We start from the raw sequence: 21,325 nt of genomic DNA, 5'->3' as shown, positions 1-21,325 counted from the left end.
AAGGTATGATGAAAATGTGCTAAAGGTGAACTAGATTTATTTAACTTTCGATGTTATTATTTAAAACCTAAAATCATCTAGGGAATTTGAATTTAAAAAATATATAGATTTAATTAAAATAGTGAAGGTTAAAAAATGGTATGAATTAATAAATGCAGACCAAAATAAAACAATCTGGGCTGACCATTATCATTACTTAGGTTATTATAATATTTTGTTTAATATCACAGAGAATAGGTATCCGAGACTAGGTATCCAATTCTTTTATTTTATAAATATTATTTTGCTTAAATTTCACCAAGCCTAAGTTAGGGATAAGATTATACATTTTATTGGTTGGGGTTAATTAATAATAATTTAAAAAATTTGGTTAGGTTTTATATTAATCACTCGTCATAATAAATAATTATCTGTTACAATTTTATTTGATAAATTTTTATTTGGAAAAATTTTACAGGAATTTTTCTTTATATTGTTGATTTTCTCAAAAATTTTAAATATTTTATTTATGGATTTTTTTTTCTGTCGATTTTTTTTCCTATTTTGTTAATTTTAAAAAATTTATGTTTTATAAGATCTATAAAAAGGAAATTTTTTTCGGGGAATTATTTTCTTAGGGAATTTTTTCCTTTGGGATTTATTTTTTCAGGGAATTTTTTTTTTGCAGGAGAATTATTTTCTGTGTAATTATATGGCAATTTTTTCCCTGGCGATTTATTCGCTTGAGATTTTTATTGTATATACAGTTACATTGATTATAAAAATGACTAAATTTATATATTTTTTGATTCACAACATTAATAATCAGAAATAATTTATTCTTTTAAAAATGTGAATCACTAAATTAGAATATACATTCCGGTGTCAATATGTTTAAAATAAATAAAAGGATTACGTATAAAACTTCTACCGTTATAATATTTAATTATTTATCTTAATAATATAACGTTGTTTGCTTGAGAAAATATTAAAATATATTTGTTCACTGGTAACTTTTTCAACTTTATAAAGTTCACTTTTTAAAAATTTTCGAATTTATGTAGGAGCTAGATTTTCAAAAATAAAATATCAAATTTTTAAGAGGGTCACTAAGTTTTTCGAGGACTTGAGCCACAGTACTCCTCACTAACGATGCTTCAATATTTATCTAGATTAAATATTTTCTAAAAACATTAGGATATTACGATATTTATTATTATTTTAAGGAAAAGCGTTGTAATTGCATATAGGAAAATTTTTAATTTAAATGATATTTAATTTTTATTAGACTAGAACATTTTAATTTATACATACTTATTAATTATCATCATTATTAATTCAAAAGATGAAATGGCTAAATATGCAAGTAAATTCGTAAAACAGACATTATAATGGTTCCAGCAATCCATTTAATTAAATAATTGTATTGATTAATTAAAGAAATGATGCTTTTTAAAACGGATTTTATATTCTTAATTATATTAATATTATTTATATAAAAGGTGAAATGGCTAAAATTTCAAGTAAATTCTTATAAAGAAAGAAAGAATGAAAGAAAGAATGAAAGAAATAAAAAAGGAAAGAAAAGAATCAAAAAAAGAAAGAAAGAAACAATATAATGTTTTTAGCATATCTATTTGAATAGAATATTTAAATTAATTGATTAAAAAGTGTATTTTATACTAATATATAGTTTCTTAAATTATATTAATTTTATTATATATCTAAAAGATAAAATGGTTAAAGACGCAAGTAAATCCTTATAATAGACATTTAAATATAACAGTTATTATTTATTCAAAAGATAAAATAGCAAAAAATGCAAGTAAATTCGTATAACAGACATTATAATTGTTCCAACAAATCCATTAAATTAAATAATTGAATTTATTTATTAAAGTTAAAGGCGCTTTTTAAAACTTTTTCTTTCTTAATTATATTAATATTATTTATTTAAAAGATAAAATGGCTATAATTGCAGGTAAATTCTTGTAAAGAAAGAAAGATTGAATAAAATATTTAAAAGATAAAATTATTGAAGATGAACGTAAATCCTTGTAATAGACATTTAAATATATCATTATTATTTATTCAAAAGATAAAATGACGATAAATTCAAGTATATTCATATAATAGACATTATAATGGTTCAAGCCAATCCATTTAATAAAATAATTGAATTGTTTTTAAAGAAAAAGATGCTTTTTAAAAACTTATTTTTACTTTTATAATTATATTAATATTATTAATTTTTAAAAGATGAAATGGCTAAAATTGAAAGTAAACTCTTATAAAGAAAGAAAGAAAAAACATTATAATCTTCCAGCACATCTATTAGAATGAAATATTTAAATTAATTAATTAATAAGTTTTTTTATAACTAATTTATACTTTCTTTATTATATTATTATTATTATTATTAAAAGATAAAATAGCTACAGATGAAAGTAAATCTTTATAATAGACATTCAAATATATTTTTTTTAAAATAAAAGTGTTACTTATATAGGTCTATGTCAAACTTTTCGTTAGCAATAATATATGAAGATTTGAATCTTAATACACTGTTAATTTCCTAAAGTAATCAACTTTCAAAGTAGAGTTAAAATAAATTTAACAAAGATATAGAAACATAGCGCGCCGTCCCCTAAGAAGAAAAAGTATCCATAGGCAAAAGATAAGCTTGTATTTATTCTTTATGTTGAGAAAAATCATGGGATATTTCTACTAAACATCTTCCCTGGTTAGTACCTTCGTTTCGTTGAAATGACAATTACCATATTTAATATTCTTTTTACTCATCATTCTTATACCTTTTTTCAATATTAATGTTATTAACTACCTTTACATTTTAAATAGAAATGAAAAATAATATGCTTAATTTTGGGAAAATAATCAAGGAATGATTCAGCCTACCAGTTCAGATTTAATTTTTCTATAATAGTTCCTATGATAACTTTAAAAAATATTAACATTTTATAATTTTGATGATTAAAGATTTATTTTTGATATAATTGAATGAGAAATTTATAATTTCAGATGGAATGATGAATAAATTTCGATTTATAAAAGCAAATATATTCCTGGTAGAGATCTGTTATGCTCAGCCTGAAAGCAATTTATTTGGGCAAGGCTGGCAAAGAAATTAACGGGCTAAGTATTGGCCAAAAGTAGAGATTATAAAAGAAAAGGATTCTAAAGCCTTATTTTTGTTAAAATAATATTTTTTATTTTGCCAATAATTTTTAGGACTAAATGACTTGCTACTATGATCATTCATCCATTTTTCCCTTTTCCTAAATTTGTGTTTATTACTATGAGAAAATCGTGAAACCTATATCCTCGTCATTATTGATATTTCATAGTATAATTTTAAATTAAAAAAAACTCTAGCTTTGTACGGCCGGGGGACCTTAGTAAAAGTTGGAACCTAGCCAGATCGGGTACCATTTAGACCGTCCGGGCTGATAAAAACTAAATTATAACAGATCTGGACCTGTCGGGGACCTCTAATTATTCCTACTACTCTAAATATGTAATCCTAGGTTTGTCTAACAATCAAAAAAAATTTTATTTTTGTAATTATCTTTAAGCTAATAAATTCACCCCCCCCCCCCACACATATTCTCCTCAATCCCCTCTATCTATAAGATGTATACAATCTGTTGCAATAAATAAAAATTATGAAAGAATATAATTAATAGCCAATTATTTTTTAAAATTTGTAAAAAAGCGTTGTAAATGCATACAGGAAAATTTCTAATTTAAAAAATATTTAACTTTTATTAGATTCGAACATCTTAATTTATACAATCATAATTATGTCACTATTATTTATTAAAAAGTTTATACAATTAAATTCTAATAACATACATTATAATGGTTATAGCCCATCCTTCCTTTTTAATACTAATTTTTACTTTCTTAATTATATTAATATTATTTAAAAGATAAAATGGCTAAAAATGCAAGTAAATTCTTATTAAGAAAAAAAGATAGAAAAAAAAAGATAGAAAAAAAAGAAAGAAATGACTGAAAGAAAGAAATGACTGAAAGAAAGAAATGACTGAAAGAAAGAAAGAAAAAAGAAAGAAAAAAAAAAGAAGGAAACAAACAAAATAATAGTTCCATCAAGATTTAAATTAATTGATTAAAAAGTTTTTTTTAAAAAACTTATTATACTTACTTAAGTATATTATTATTATTATTATTATATATATATTTATAAGATAAAATAGTTAAAGATGCAAGTAAATCCTTATAATTAGGAACAAATATATGTTTTTTTAAATAAAAGTTTTATTTTTAGGGCTAGGTCCAAATTTTTACTTTTCATTATTTTTATGTCCTAGAATCCATGTAGATTAGGAATCTCTAAGTTTTTGAATCATTTAGACTAATATATTATTTTCAAAAAAATTTAATTTGACTGAAAATGTATTCCAGCACGGTGTAGGAGATTAAAGTGTTACCTATTCTATAAATTTCAGGCGATTTTCGTATGAACCCTTATATTATTTCAATATGTCTAAAAATAAATCTATATAATTTTTTATATAAATTAGTAAGTCCAAAATTCGGCAAATCTATATTGCGGGCATTCTATACATGTTGGAATACCTTCCCTTTAAATTGGCACCAGTTAAATTGATCCATAATTAATTTAAATTTCGGAGATTTATATTTATGGATTCCATATCCTAATACAATAAATATTGTGATTAAAACTTTAAAAAAAAACAGTCTAACTAATGTCTTTTGTTACAAATAATTATTATAGTTGACCAATTTGGTTTAATTAACTAAGTGCATAATTATTTATAAATTAAAATGCCATTTATATTTGTTAAACTCTAGAAATAGTTTAGTAAGACAAAAAAAGGGGTAAATTTATAATTTCCTTATTATTTTAGCCATCTATCTTAAACCAAAATTAATTAGTCAATTTATGAATGAGCTCTAACGGAAAGATTTAAAAATAATCACAGCTATATTTAAAAATTAGATTATGCTTTTTATTTCGTTTTGATAAAAAAACAATTAATAGATCCTGATGTAGTGGCTTTTATTTAGCTTATATATATTAGCTATCTTTAGTATTTGATTATTTTTTAAATTTATTATTAGTTAAACGGACAAAAACCCCAAGTATAACTATATTTTTATCTCATATGCGCATATTATAAGCTTGTATTTTTCCAAGGGTAAAAATCATAATAGATATTTCTATCATGAATCTTCTCTTGTTAATAACTTCGTCCAGTTGAAATGACAATTACATTATATACCGTCTTCTTGTGATTTTTGTCTAATGTACTAGCAATTAATGTTATTAAATATACATTAATTATTCCTATATGGAAAAATGTATTACTTTATAAAATCTTCGGAAAGGGAATGGACAAAGCGTTTAACAGATTATTAATTTTTCCTATCAAGAATCTGCATCGAATAAGCATATATTTTTCCTTATTTAATACAGTTACCAGTAGTCTGCAATTTATCTTAGCTAACGCTTGAATACAATACCTCATTATGATTATAAATTTTTTCTATGTGAGGACTCATACAATTTTGATTGACAATTTTTTATTTGCCCGGTACTTGTTTAGCCATATTATCAATTTTATTATCTATTTATTAATATTCTATTGACCATAGTAATTTTGAACATAAGGCAATTTTTAAGCATGGTTTCTAAGTTTTTATTTGTTGATATATATATATCTTTTAAATAAATGATGTTAGTCATGCTATTTTATTTAATTGTAGCTAGTTTTGATTTTTATTTATTGAAATATTACAATCAATTTCATCTTAGAAAACTATATGCTTAAACATTTTTCTTTATTAAGATATTTAATGTATTAAATTGCATTCTGATTTGAGCCCACAAGAATAAATGTTGGTTACATGAATCGATTGAAAATTAAAATAATAATTTATTTGCTTTTTACGAAACACATAGATTTTGAATAGCAGAGTTTGAAATGCTCTTCAAAGTGAACAGGAATTTATATCTCTGAAGATTATTTTGAAAATGCTCAAGCAAGATTTTTGAGCAAAATTTTAAAATTCCAAATCTTTTTTTTTGTGAAAAAATTTTTTTTTTATAGTAAATCTTTTGTGATTTTTATACATAAAAAATCTTTCATGATAAAATCACAAATTTTTAAATAAAAATATACTAAATATGATCTATGGCTTTAATTTGTTTAAATCAAAGGGATATAGATGAGGAAATATATTTTATTGAATTTTTTAATTATATAAACAGCTAGCCAATTGAAATGTAAGCCTATATAATTGTTAATGGTACTAAACATATAATTAGAATTGAACCATTTGTACAAGATTTTTACCATTTTTTTTTGTTTTCAAAATAAAAATCATTTTATGTTATAACTTATAATCAGACTTTAACGAATAATTTATTTTTCTATTCTGAATAAATTTATTAAAACCTATTTATAAAGCAAATTCACAGCGTCACCTTGATGTACTTCTCGGCTAATTTGATCCTAAATAATACACATGAAAAATTAAAACCCTAATGAGTTCTCTTGATCAGGATTTTAAATCCAAACCAGAACCCGGGAGAGCGAACCTTGATTCTCCGAAATTGTTCTTAACTATCCTTAGCCCATCAAAACCAACCCCAGAGATTTAATTGAAACTGGGTTCAAATCGAATTTAGCATATTTTAAATTAATTATATATTCGATTTAGATTTTAAGATTTGTATAGTTTTTAAAATTTTTGCCTCATTTTACACAGAACCTTTATTTATTTGTCACCTTATTCATTTAAGCCATCTGTCATCATGTCAATTCATAGGAGTAGCCAAGTAGGAGGAGAGGATAAGGGGAAATCTTTTTCATACTGAAATTTATCTGTTCTTGTGAAATCACTTTAAGCTAATAAAAAAATCCCCCCTCCAAACCTTTCCCACAATGTATACAATTTGAAAGGAAAGGTATATGGGCCTGCCTCAAATTTTTATAAAGGGAGGGGGGGGGGGGGTTAAAGAATGGGCATTTAAAGTATAGGCTATAAGTTTGGGTAAAAAATTAACCATATTTATAGATTAAATGCAAATTAGATATACATTTTAAAATCATATTTCACAGACAAAATTTTAAAACAGTTTGACTTATACGGGGCTCGGGGCTTTTTATAAAGTTTAAATATCAATAGGTGTGTCACCAACTATATTTGTTATCCCTAAATTATGATACCTGAAATAATTTTGATCAAGATATTATTAAGTTGAGGTCATAAATAGTGGCTCAATTAGGGATAATATTTATAAAAAATATTCTAAGAAAAATATCCTCGATTTACAAAAGTACTAACAAGTTGAATAAGTAACCTGAAAAATCATAAGAAACTAGTGTTTTTAAATGGCCCGATTGATTTTAGCTAAAATATTATTATGTAAGTCAAGAGATTTTGCAAATAGAGGTTCAAACCTTTCAGTCAGCTAGGAGTAAAATCTCCAGGCTTACAATATATTATTTAGGCTAAATCTTAATCGTTCCTTTTTAAAAATCGACCTTAATTAGTTAGCAACATTGTTACAAACCAATTGCAGGAACGATAAATAAATAGATAAGGAATAAAATAAATCAATAATGATTGAGTTGGAGAAACAATATCAGCAGTGCTCTTTGACAAAAAAAATTTTACAATGAATAATAGGTGGAAGATATATTCATAGTAATGCAACTAACCCTTAGAGTTAAAACGGCCAAGCTGGTTAAATCAAAAAGGTTAAGATACAAAAATATAAATATATTTGAAAAGTAAATACCCATAAAAACCAAATTCATCGTATATCTATTACAGATAATAGAGATTATGAGAGTGAAAACTTGATAAACCAAAAAGGATAAAATACAAAAAAAAAAAATAATATTAGAAAGTAAATACCCATAAAAACCAAATGTCATCGTATATAAATTAAGATCCAATCAGCATACCATGAGTAGGTCTGAAACTAAATTACATAGGACTGATTATATGAATAACATAGAATGGAAAAAAATACTTAAGGAGTTTACCAAACGAACGGGCGAGAGCTATGGAAAAAATAATTGAAATGAATATCGTGGCTGGATTAATTCTTTTAAGTTAAAATTTTCTGTCATTTAGACGCTGCTCTTAAGTTGATATAAGAATGATTATATTTTCACATTGTATATTGTAAAATATATTTTTAAAAACATATATATTCAAAACCTTGTAGCAATTTGTTATACATGATTCTAGTAAGCCTCTTGTTTATGTATAATATTTGATAGTTTATTTAAACATAATTTGTATTCATATTTTTCCATTTCTGTTTTTCGTATGAATATTACCCCAAACCGTTCAATTTCTTTTTGAAAAAAATTTAAAGTAGAATATTAGTCACTTCTATTAATGGACAAAGTGAGCAAAGGCCGTTCCACCATTTCTTATAAGTTACTGCTTTCCACGTAATTTGCCGTTAAATATGCCGCTTTTACTTCTGAAACGATATCACTTTAAATATTCTGATTATCACCACCTTGTATTATATTACCTCCTTCATTAAACTTTTAAATAGTAAAATTCTCCCTCTGATATCGGGGATCCGAATAATTAAACATCATTGTAAAGACATATAAATTCAGGTCATTTTTTTAAAACATATCTTTATTTGTTTTTTCTTCAGATGTTTTAGAGTATTTTGCCGTATTTGTGGCAAATCAAATACTCTTTCAGTCATTTGTCCGACTTTCTAAGTCTGGATTAAAATAATCATAAATTTTGTGTAATTAATTTTACAATGATTATAGTAAAATTATTCTTTTTATAAAATAGATTCAAGAATATTTGAGATTCTAATTTTATCTTTTAGAATTTTGATTTTTTTTTACTATTTATATTCATTAGAAATTATTTACAATATGGAAACTCGTTCTATGCTCTTCTTATAATTAATTTTAATTTAGAGTAGATTGGAAATATTTAACTGGAATAATGAATCTTATAACATTAACCCTTTCTTAATTTATTATTTCTAAATTTGATATGAAATTTCATTTTTTATGGATAATATTTCGATATTTCCTACCAAATGTTTTGGTAGGTTGCAATTTACGTCTTTGAGGTAAAACGAAATTGTTTACGTTGCGACTAAGTACTTTAATAGGTTTTAAGAAGTCGTCTCAAAAGACTCCATGTATATTGTTGACTTTTGGGTGGGCTTGGTTTATTTACATATTTGTTTTCTTAAGAATACTGCTGAACTGATTGTCGAAATTAGATAGCTGAAAAATTAAAATAAACATTACAATCCTAATTTAGGAGGACAAAGGGATGTAAGAATTATTTCATCAGGTTGTTCGAACATAATTTATTTAGAATATTCACTTTATAGTTTTTGAAAATAAGCGATGTTTTTAATGTGTGAATCTTTCCTAGAATTTACATATAAAGATGACTATTTATCTGCTATTAATATAATTGATTGACAATTTTTGCTCACTATAAAAAAAATCTTGTAGGTCGCAATCATGAAATTAACTTCTATATTAATTTTGAAATAGAAGGCAGGAACGGAAGATGGAGCAAAAATTTAACCAAAGATTTTAAGTTAACATTAGTTTCTAAAATTATTCTGATCTGTATTTCATGTTTAAAACTATGTTCTTTGCATCTAAAGATTAGGAAAATTTTATTCAAAAAATATTTTTATAAAATTTTTTATTTAAAAATAATATATTTTTCTGTGAAAAATTTTATACCCATGACTGCATAACCAATGAGAATATTTATTTAAAACCTCCCCCCTTATCATATTTTTATCTTGATTAATCCATCCGCAGTCAAACTTTAATAATCGAATCGAATCAACATAGACATCAACCAAAATTTAATCATCATTGTAATTTTTCTTTCTTTCTCCTAGGTCTAGACCTAATAATAAATTTTAGATATTTTGTAGGCACCATTGGTAGGCGTAGATTATTACCTAATATAATATTATAGCATAAGTGAGCAGTTCTCTTTTAGATAACATAGAGTAAAAATGTAATCCATGGCTTGAAATTCAGACAATCAAAATTTGTAATTAAGGCATAGTGTTTGTTGTTAAATTTAAAAAGAAAATATTTATTTAGCTTTGATGAGAAAAAAATAGTTTAAGAAAATAATTCTATGATCTATAAACTGTTTCTTTATCAATCTTTCTGTAAAAGAGTATTCTACTGAGAAACTCTATTGCAATGTCTGATTTAAAAATCGATCAAACCCTGCGACTATTTATGTCCATTTTTTTATAACATAAAGGCATGATTTAATTTCAATTATAAGTTTCCTTATTTCCAATGTTAATTTTTTTTAAATTAAGTTTCTATTCTTGTCTGATCTCCTATCCCATTTACTAGAGCATTTTATTTATATCTCCCTCTCCCAATATTTTACTAAATTTTTAACAATATGATCATTAATTGAATTATTTTGGAGCAATATATTTGTGAAAATATTATAAAATTAAATTATATTAATTTTTACTTTTTCAAAATATTTTTATAACTAATCTTTCATTAGAAATTAATATAATATGATTTAGATTTAAATTAGCAGGTTAAAAATTTATGTTAAAAAAAATATAATCTAAAAAAACATTTCTAAATAATTTCAAACATATTACAATGTAACGATTATGAGAACAATAAATTCATAGATAGATAACTATGATCTATATATTTATTTTCTGCCTGATATTATATTTTTCCTTAGGATCACCAGAAGTGGTGATTTTTTTCTAAATGTTTTTAGGAAAAGGGAAGCTTCATTGCTAAAGTTTATCTGTAGAGGTGACAAATGGTAGATATGCCATTTTCCAGAAAGAATATAAGACTTTTCGTAGTTTTGACAGTAGTTATAAAAGAGATATTTAATTCAGTTTGGTAAATAAGTCTAGGTCTATCCTTAACTTAGAGGTTGCTTTATTATTTTTTATCCAGAGAGTGAATGTTATTTCATCTGTGCACTATTGTCTAAAATATTGAGTCCTACCGGTTCGAGTGTTGAGAAAATAAGAGCTCTAAACAGGTCTTATGTATGAGAAAATTTATTGCACGATGGCGCAAATATCTGCCTTCTGATTATCTACACTATCCACTTGGATCTTGCATAGCTGCAGATATATGAGATGACCTACCTGTATTAAGTTGCTAATTTAAATCCTAAGGTTCAGACTAGAATTAGCTTTTAACCATTTATAATCCTTACGATCGCGAAAATTCAAGTCATGATTGTGCTATTTTAGTTATGTTTTCAGAATCAAGATGTTGTAAAGTAAAAGCTACATGTGATAAGGAATTTGAGAATTGATTGCTAATATCCTTAAAATTAGGGAGTATTGTTTGCACCCATGATAAGGAGACTATATTTAATATAATTTTGGTTATTATAGTCTTCTGTCTAGATAGGTTCGAAATGGTTGATGATTGTGGATAATATAAGGCTGTAAGATTTTGGACATATATAGTAAATATTTGGTAAGAAAAAAAGAATGGTGACAAAGGGGAGGAACCATAGAAGTAAGGGTTTTAAATTCTATTGTCTCTATACATTTATATAAGACTTGATATTGTATTAATTTTATGAATGGTAATTGAATGTGGGTAGGTTCCGATCTATTAGTTATGGTAATTGAGCCCTCACCTAGAGAGTCAGAACTGCATAATTCACAGAATAAATTTAGAGAAAGATATTTATTATTATTTTCTATTTTATATTCAAACTATTATTTATGTATTCAGGTAATGATCCAAAAGCCTCAATGGAAAAATTTACAATTGAATTAATTTAAATTATTTATTTATATGGTCATATTTTCTTATTTTTTATAATGTGATTTAAATATTGTCAATTTTTTAAATAAAATTTTGGGGTCAGCCTATTAAATCAGATGTCAATTATGATGGAATTTTTAAAGTTAAATATAATATAAGAGTTTACCAATAATAAAAACTTCCACATTAGTAATGAGATAGTCAATACAGATTTATTGAGATTTAATACAAAATTATTTTATTTTAAATTTATATTATTGCAAAATTGGTTAAGGTTTTAATTGTTATATACGCTCTGTCATAATTGGGAGACTTTGATTTGTAAAATTTGATTTTTAGTAAGGTCAGTATGTATTGCGTTTGATGAGTCACTTTTATTTTTATAATTTTATGTTTTAGTTAAATTGGTGAGTCATTGTTATTTGTATAATTTTATGTTTTAGTTTAATCGCGTTAACATTTTATTTTTAGATTTATAAAAGTTAATTATTGTAAAGTCATTATGATGATAGGATTTAATTATTTATTTGTGATGATTATTGCTTCCCTATAAAAGGGAAGCGAAAATTGTAAATTACCAATTCATTTCTTTTTTTGAATTCTTTTTTTTTAAAATTAATTAATTTTTTTTTTAACAATTAATTTTTTTCGATTTATTATTATGTTTTTTTTTGGGTTGTAATAGTATATATAAATTTTGAATTGAAATAAAATTATTCGGAGTTTTGCTGGGATTGAAATACAATTATTATATTCTTTTACTCGGACTTATACGGCACAACCTACTACGCTCTTTTAAATTAAGATGTAGAACGAAAAATTTCTTTTATAGTTATAATTATAGTGTATTATAAAATTGCAATAATACCTCTCAATTAAAACGTGTTAAGAGCGCAGGCACGAATTTTCCACGGAAAGGGGGAGAGAAGGGGGTGGCAAGGTAGCGTTTATTGTTATTTAATATTATAAAATAAAACAATATCATAAACTTATAAATTTTAGATTAATTTGAAAAATATGATTTCATAGTGATTGATTATAATTTATACCTTCATATCAAAAATCTCGAAATCCTATCTCCGTGAAGTTGGGCGAACGATTGGAAGAACTAACAATAATTAATATGCCTTTTTTTTAGTGCTTCGTTAGTGTTTGTTAGTACTTCAAAGTGCAGCCTAAGTTAAGGAAAAATGTTATAAGTAAAAACAAAAAATTTGTCCAACTTCACATTTAAAAATCGATTGAAAGTGTTAACGATAAAATATATACCATTCTTTATAATTCATTAGCAGAGGTTAGTGTCAGTTTAATAGCCTCTGTTAAAATAAAAAGGTTATTAAAGAAATAAACGAAAAAATGGCTACACCAAAACAAAAATAGAAGAGACTAATATCTTATTTTTACCATTATCTATTGAATAATTAGTAAATTAAAATTCCATAATAAATTTAGTTAACCGCCTTATAAAAAAAAATTATAAGCTAAATAAACGTTTTAAGGTCAAATTTTGACCAACGAAATTATGAAAACACTAACGAGGAAACATTTATTAATCTTAGGTGCTTTAGTAGAGATTAGTCCCTTATTCAGTTTAGTAGCACCAAATAAAAATAAAAATTTATTTTTTACAAAGTTAATAAACAAAATGGCGGCCTACTAAAAAAACTATAGTAACATCCGGTTTTTGCCATTATTTACTGTTTAATTAATAAATTCAAATTCCATAATTAATTTGGTTAACCCCCAAATAAAAAATAGTTATGCGCTAAAAAAATATTTCGAGGTTGGTCAGCAAAATTATGAAAGCACTAATGATGAAACTCATATAATTCTTTAGAGCTTCGTAATTAGTTATTAGTGCTTAAATCAGTTTAGTTGCCCCAATTAGAATAAAAAAGTATTTATTAAAGAAAAAAACAAAAATAAACAACCAGTAGCACACCAAGACAAATACTATGGTAGTAATGAACACCCCGTTTGCGCCATTATTTAGTGGTTAATTAGTAATTTAAAATTTTGTAACTAATTTGGCTAACCGCTTAATAGAAAACAAGTTATGAGCTAAATATAAGCTATGACTTTACGATTTGGGCGTGAAGTTGGCTGAACGATTGGAAGCACTAAAGATAAAACTTACATCAGTCTTTAGTGCTTCAATAGTAAAAATTAGTGCTTCCATTAGTTGAGAAGCCGAATTTAAAATAAAAAGGCTATTAACAAAATAAATAAAAGATATATCAGCGACAAACATCTTATTTTCACCATTATTTAGTGCTAAATTAGTAAAATTTAGATTCCGAATTATTTTAGTTAAAACCCGTATTAAAGTTACAAATAATTAAAAAATGCATATTGTATTTTTTCATTTAGCCTATAAATTGTTTCCAAAAATTATCCACCATATTTGAGTACTATAAAATGGTTCAGAAGCTTAGATAGGTGCCAAAATACATCAGTGAATAGGTATAACATAGTCACAAAATATTATTTTCACTATTGCCTCCATTGAACCCTATTCTAATAGGTGTATTATTTTTATAATTTTTATCATTTTTTATTATTTTATTGTAACAACTTCATTTTTTCTTTAACATCTAATTCTGAAGTGTCATTAAATGATATAGTTAAAAACATTCTCTGATTTTTTATTCTGATTTAAATTGTTCCTTTTACATAGTTTAATTTTATTCGAAAAAATTATGCATATAAATATTTCCTAATAATTCCAATACAACATTGAACTTCCACAATAAATGAAATTCTTTCAAAACTCTAGCATAATATATTTTTTAATTTAATTTAAATACACTTTTAGATAGGAGTGTCGAGGACTAAATTGTAGAAGCTATGTAGCGAAATATAGAAGAATATTAATTGTCAAACTTTATTTTTAATGAAAAATTATAGCAGCACAAGTAGCTAACCCTTCAAAAATGACGGGCGAATTGACTTTTTGCCAACATTTTTTATCCTTTTTATTTATAATTTAATGCCAAAATAAATTATTATTGTTAGGTGAGGTTTTTCATACCTTATTTAATATTTACCACATTAACCACTCATATTATCTGAATACCAGAGCCCCCGCTATTCAGCATTGCTGTTTACTCCCCACCTCGTGAAGGTGGGATTTGGAAATTATGGGGAAAGATAGGAAAAAAATTGACTAAATAAGGAAGAAATTAAAAAAAGAGATAAAAATATGAAAGGGGAACTTTAAAAAATTAATAATTGTTTTTTATTTACGAATTGATGGTTATATATTTTCAAGCTACTCACATTTGTAGGCCCATTGGTAGGCATTGAGATGCCAAATCACATAGAAACGCATCAAAACAAAAGCACATTGCTGATTCACACATCAAATTTTTGTTTAAATTCAGTAATCATATCGTATCAAAAAACAGATACATTTCTGATTCAATCACCAAATTTTTAATTAAATTGAGAAATCATATCAATGTAAAAATTCCAATTCATTCATCAAATTTTTAATTAAAAAGTAATCATAGCTAATCAATATAAAAATACATTTCTGATTCACTCATCAAATATTTTAATACTTTATCGAAAATTTTTATTCTTTATATTGTATATAACAAGGCATGGCCCATATTTATAATGTGTTTGCATTTGGACCATAAGGGGTATGTTCTCAAATTATTGCATAAATGTATTATAGTATCTGGGCAATAAATAATTTTTTTCTTTTACAAACATTACATATTTAAATTTAGCTCAAATTTTCTATCCAATAATAGAGGTTAATGGTTATATTTAAATCAATTATCTCAAAATCATCGAATTCATCATAAATATCAGTTTCCATTTTCTCAAGTTCAGATATAATAATTTTTAAGTATTTTTTAGCATTCCCACAATTATCGGGACATATTTCAGTCCCGCTAGTATACATATAATTATTAAGGACTCAATTATCTTTTCTGCTTGTTGCAGGGATCCACATTTAATTACTATAGTCATTGTGAGAATATAAAACTCTCTAAACAAAGAGGATTTTTATATAAACCCTGTCATCTGCATATTAATTTAATACAGTGCAAACTCTAATAAAAATCTTGGGCATGTTTAATTTTTATCCCATTACTATATTAAATGAATATTCAATATAAGCCTTCAGATCTATAAAATTTTCTAACGATCAAGCTACCCTGCCTAGCAAAATTAAAGAAATTGATAACAACAATTTTGAGAATTCCTTTTCCACTTTGTTTCTATATATTTAACCAAGTGAAATATGATTAATATCGTGTCCCGCAGAAAGTATTTGCACCATAGGTATTTGACCACATTTAAATTTATTGTGATTACTCCCGCATATAAAAAAATATGGCCTGATTTTTTATTATATGACCTATTGATTTTTGTAACCAGGGAACCTTTAGCATCAATTTGAAGTATCTATACATCAGTATCCTGACAATATTTATTATATATACACATTTGATTTGGCAACCAATAATGCTTATAAAATTTATCAGATCCTATATTAATAATGGTTGAAACAAGTTAGGTTTATTTCAAAATTAATAGTGTATTAATACTATTATCCGTTTTCAGATCAAAAACATTGTCATTTTTAAAATTTTGCTACATTTTCTTAGAACAAAGGATAATTGGTTCTACCTTGCCAAATTCCACATGATTGGCTTTCAGTTAAAAACAGTCTTTTATGAGCTCTAATTTTTAAAAATTAAAAGATTTTAGGGGAAATGATAATTTTCAAACATCTAGGCATAAGGAAGTTTTGACTGGTGATAATTTTCTCAATAATTTGAGTCAAGACAGATCTTAGCTTTGCTAAATAATTGTTGCATGCATACATTTTATTCAATTAATTGATTATAATTACTAGTTCAAACTGTTCTTTTCCTATTTTTTCGTCTTCAAATATATCTTCCTCTTATAACAAGTAATCACTAAATTCATTTTTGGAAGCTTTGCTTTGCAAATAATATAAAATTTTTTTATTAAATATAAGTTAAGAAATTAGAATAGAATTTTGAAAATATTACTTACCGTTATCATGTTTTATTTATTTTTAGAATATTCAGCAGTAATTATTTTCTGTAGGATTTGTTTACTTAACAACTGTATTATCCCAAATATGCATATTGTTACATAGATATTATTTAATTTATTATTTCAAAGCAAATTGAATTCTATTTCAATAAGAAATTATAAAATAATATTAAAACTTGACTTTCATTGAAACTGAAGGCATGCATTATTTTTTGAAAAAAACCTATTAAATAACAATATCTAAATGAACACCTCAAAAATGTATTAATAGGATATTCTAAATGCTTAATATGGGAAATTCTAATGTATAAAATATGTGAATGTAAAATAAACGTATTTTTGCTGATCAGCCTCTTTTTTTTTCAATTTTTTTAATTATCGACCTTATAAATAGAAATTTTCTCGCGGCTTCATTAGCAGATGGCTCACTTGATATTATGTTTAGTCTGCCCCTGTGTGTGGGTATATATTTTTAAGAAAAAATAGTTTATTATTAACTAAATTACGCTTTTCCTTGTTAAATTAAATAGCATTAATTAACCTTACCCGCGGTTATTGAAAATCATATGATTAAAACGTGTGTGAGTAAATTGTGTATTTCAAACTTCTAAATCATGTGTTTTATTGGTGTTTTCAACTAAAATCGATAATTTTATACTAATAATTAATGACATTTAATCTAATTTTAAAATTTCGTAGCTCTAAATACAACATTACAAAATGCCAAGGGTTTATTCTTAATTTAAACAATGAATATTCTTATGGAATTACCACCTATGCTACAACAGCTGCTTCTAGGGTTTTAAATCTCAATGAAATAGAGGCGACCAAAACTAGCCATGAAATATCATACGAAAAATTGACCTTGGGCATTCCTAAAGAGGATATAACAATAGGGGAGAGAAGAGTTGCCATTAGTCCTACATCTGCAGCTTTGTTGTCTAAAAAAGGCTTCAATATTAATATAGAATCTGATGCTGGGATATTTTCCAAGTTTTTAAACCAGGATTATGTTAAATCTGTTGGTAATTTAAAAAACAAAATTCACATTGTTATTAGCAAAAATGACCTTTACCAAAATTCAGACATTATTCTTAAAATTAGACCTCCAAATGACAATGATGTTAAATTGATGAAACAAAACCAATATTTGATAAGTTTATTGTATCCAAATCAAAATAAAAAGCTGATTGAAAGTTTATTGCAAAAAAACATAAATTCATTTGCAATGGATTGTATACCAAGAATAACACGGGCACAAGAATTTGATGTTCTAAGTTCAATGGCAAACATTGCTGGTTATAAAGCTGTGATTGAAGCAGCTAACAATTTTGGCAGATTCTTTACAGGTTATTCTTCATATAAACATAATTATAGGGGCTCTTTAATATCAAAGTATATTTTTTTTCTTTTGGTAACAAACTAGTTAACACTTACAATTTGATTCTTCATTCTTTCAAATATTAATTTAAATACAATAGCTCATTTTAAATCACGTATTTGCCTTCATCACTTTCTTTTTCTAATTAATAAAAACAAAATTATTTCACCTAAGTCATATAAGGTTTGTTTACTAAAGTATTATAATTTTTAATGTGCTTTGCTTAGTTTATTTTGGATAGAGATTGCAAAATAGTATATTAATCATTCTTTGGGGCATGACTAAAATATGTGCCCCCAAAAACTACATGCCCCCTATCATAGAAGCTTAATTTATATTTTATTAATACAGAATCATATTTAGCTTCATAAGATGAGTTAGAAAATGTTTTTTTTTTATTTAAAAAAAATGACAACATAGTATAAAAAAATTTAATCAAAAAAGAAGAAATTAAGTGTTTTTTCAAAATCTCAATAATATATAAACTTAGTATTAACATTTTTTGATTCCTTTTAATAAGTTATATATGATTCTGTGTTCATTATATATATATTAAGCTTCTTTGATAGGGGGGCACGTAGTTTAGTCATGTAAAAAAAATAATTTTTTAAAAATTTTACTATGTTGCCATTTTTTTTATAAATAAATAAAACATTTTCTAACTAATCTTATGAAGCTAAATATGATTCTGTAATAATATAATTTAAATTAAGCTTCTTTGATAGGGGGCGCGTATTTTAGTCATGCCCATTCTTCGTGATTATTCATTGTGGTCTTAATAATCGAACCCCCTCTACCCATTGTAGCAAATACATTGGTCTAACAGCAACAAAAACTTATTCCCCCTCCTCCCACACAAATAATGACAATTTTTAACTATTACTGAATAGAAATAATATTAAACAGCTTGATTTGAGCCTATTTTTAAAAACGGCTAACTATTTTAGCCAGAAAATGAATGCCCCAGTCTCAAGATTTCGCTAATAGATGTCCAAACTTTATACTATCTATGGAAAAACTTGGCTCAAAATGAGCTGTTCAACAACATTGATAAAAATATTAGTAAAATTTACACATAATTTTACTAATATTGTGAAAAAAAATTAAATAATATTTTTTTTTGATTGCTATATGATAATTGATATTTATTCTTTTAATTTTGCCCATCCAAACATAAATATCGAGAGTACAATCTTTCCTATGAACATCAACTGTTTAGACTGGGAACTAGTGATGATCAAATCCCATCACATCTTATTTTTAAGATGAGACATGTCCCAAATGCTTACCTTGGATAGCACATCCACGTCCATCCCTGTGCCTAAATTTACCATCCCAAATTTTCTTTAAATGAAAATGAATTCACAAAATATATTTTTATTTATACGTTATTATTAATTTTAGTATGTTGTAACTTACTTTTATCATAAAATTTGAAATTTATAAAAAAATATAAATTGTAAAAAAAATTTTTTTTTGTCTTTTTCGGGATTTTTAAAACCTGTCGCGTCCCAAGAACAAACGTTAGATAAGGATGGAACGCGTTTCCAAAGACAAACGTTGGACGGGGCGCGTTAAAGACGCACTTTGAATGCTCTTAAAAAAATATATAAACATTATTTTGATTATTTATCTTCTATAGAGTATTAATGACATCGACAGATATTTTCAATGCAAAGTCTAAAAAAATAAGCGATATTTATTTATTTCTGAAAAAGGGAGCTAAAAGACTTCTATTGATGTTTAAGCTCATCTTAACCTAGAGGATTCATGTGAAACATTATATTTTATATTATAAATAGATATAAAAAGATTTTATTTTGTTTTGACCTATTTATTTTTTTTAATATTGATTCTGCAACGATAATGACAATATTGACATAATAATTCTTCCTTGTTTTCTTTTCCTTTTGTAATCATTTTTAAAAATATAATAATAGTTTCTACATTTTGTTTGTGACGTAGATATTAAATTTTTTTTGAATCACGAATCAGTGGTAAAATTTTTAGGTTCGACCCGGATTTTCAATGACCCGGACCCAATTTTCTAACATAACCAACCGGATTCTCATTTTTATACATGTCTCGACCTGATTAGTAAATTTTAAACTTTATTTGGACCGTAGTCTCAATTTTTATGCATGTCTCGACTCGGATATTAAATTTTACACGGACCGGATATAAAATTTTACACGGACCGGATATAAAATTTTACACGGACCGGATATAAAATTTCCATGTGTCCCGGAACGGATTTTAAATTCTTTTTTTTAGTTCGGCTTAGATATTTTTAAAAATGCTTTAATTTTTAAATGATTTTAGCTGTTTTTTTTTTAAAAACAAATGTTTCAAAAGAAAATTTAAAATATGAATCAAATGAATGTGTCACATGATCCTTTATTATGATTGTCTTAACGTCATCTAGATTTATTTGAAATAAAATTTGGCCCGGCCAGAGTTGTATCAATTTTTTGGGGCTCGGGTTTTATAAAATTTTTAATACCATTTTATGGCCCTTTCTGGTCCTAGCTTTTAAATGAAGGTTCCAATGCCGAATTGCTTGAGGATCACGAATGCTTGAGCCAACAAAATGATCTTCGCCTAGGAATAAAGTTTTAAAAGAAAATTAGCGAATATTATAAATATCTGTAGCACCTGAAACTATGAGAATTAATGGAGAAATTTTATGACCCGGATTAAAGGATTTTATTTCCCTGTTCCATTCTCGTATCGGCCAATTTCGGAACTTTCGGGAACTCGTTCTTAAAACATATATTTCTAATCTATTGTAGTATATTATCTTAATTTTTACTAGGTTAGTATTAATGCGCTGAGCCCTCTAGACACCCCCTAAGATGAGTAAATTATAAAATAATTCAGTTATGCATCATAACCCCCTTCCCTTCCCACACCATTCTGGCAGGCCTGTTTGACATGCCTTAAATTTACTAATTAAGTTTGTAAGGTTGCCATTTGGCAACTTTTGGAAATTGTTATAAATTTAAAAGCATTTTTTTTTTAAATATTAAATTGGTAAAATTTATAACTGTCATATTACAAATTAAATTTAAAATGGAATTAAATAGGAACT

At 25.3% G+C, this 21,325-nt stretch overlaps 1 protein-coding gene across 2 annotated transcripts in view; it reads left to right on the top strand.

Annotated features, from left to right (window-relative positions):
• Nucleotides 1–17,469: 17,469 nt before the first annotated feature.
• Nucleotides 17,470–21,325, top strand: part of LOC135930366 (NAD(P) transhydrogenase, mitochondrial-like) — a 14,282-nt gene continuing 10,426 nt past the window's right edge. The window contains exon 1 of one of the 2 annotated variants that reach the window (XM_065467151.1): nt 17,470–18,202. In XM_065467151.1, the coding sequence (XP_065323223.1) occupies nt 17,521–18,202 (682 nt within the window). In that variant the 5' untranslated portion in view covers nt 17,470–17,520. The remainder of the gene's footprint in view (nt 18,203–21,325) is intronic. The other variant, XM_065467150.1, reaches the window with a different exon arrangement.

The sequence above is a fragment of the Gordionus sp. m RMFG-2023 genome, chromosome 5, assembly GCF_954871325.1.
Source record: "Gordionus sp. m RMFG-2023 chromosome 5, tfGorSpeb1-WG-v2, whole genome shotgun sequence".
In the NCBI taxonomy this organism is placed as follows: domain Eukaryota; kingdom Metazoa; phylum Nematomorpha; class Gordioida; order Chordodea; family Parachordodidae; genus Gordionus; species Gordionus sp. m RMFG-2023.
Note: the sequence above shows the minus strand (reverse complement) of the source record. Positions and strands in the feature narration are given on the sequence as shown.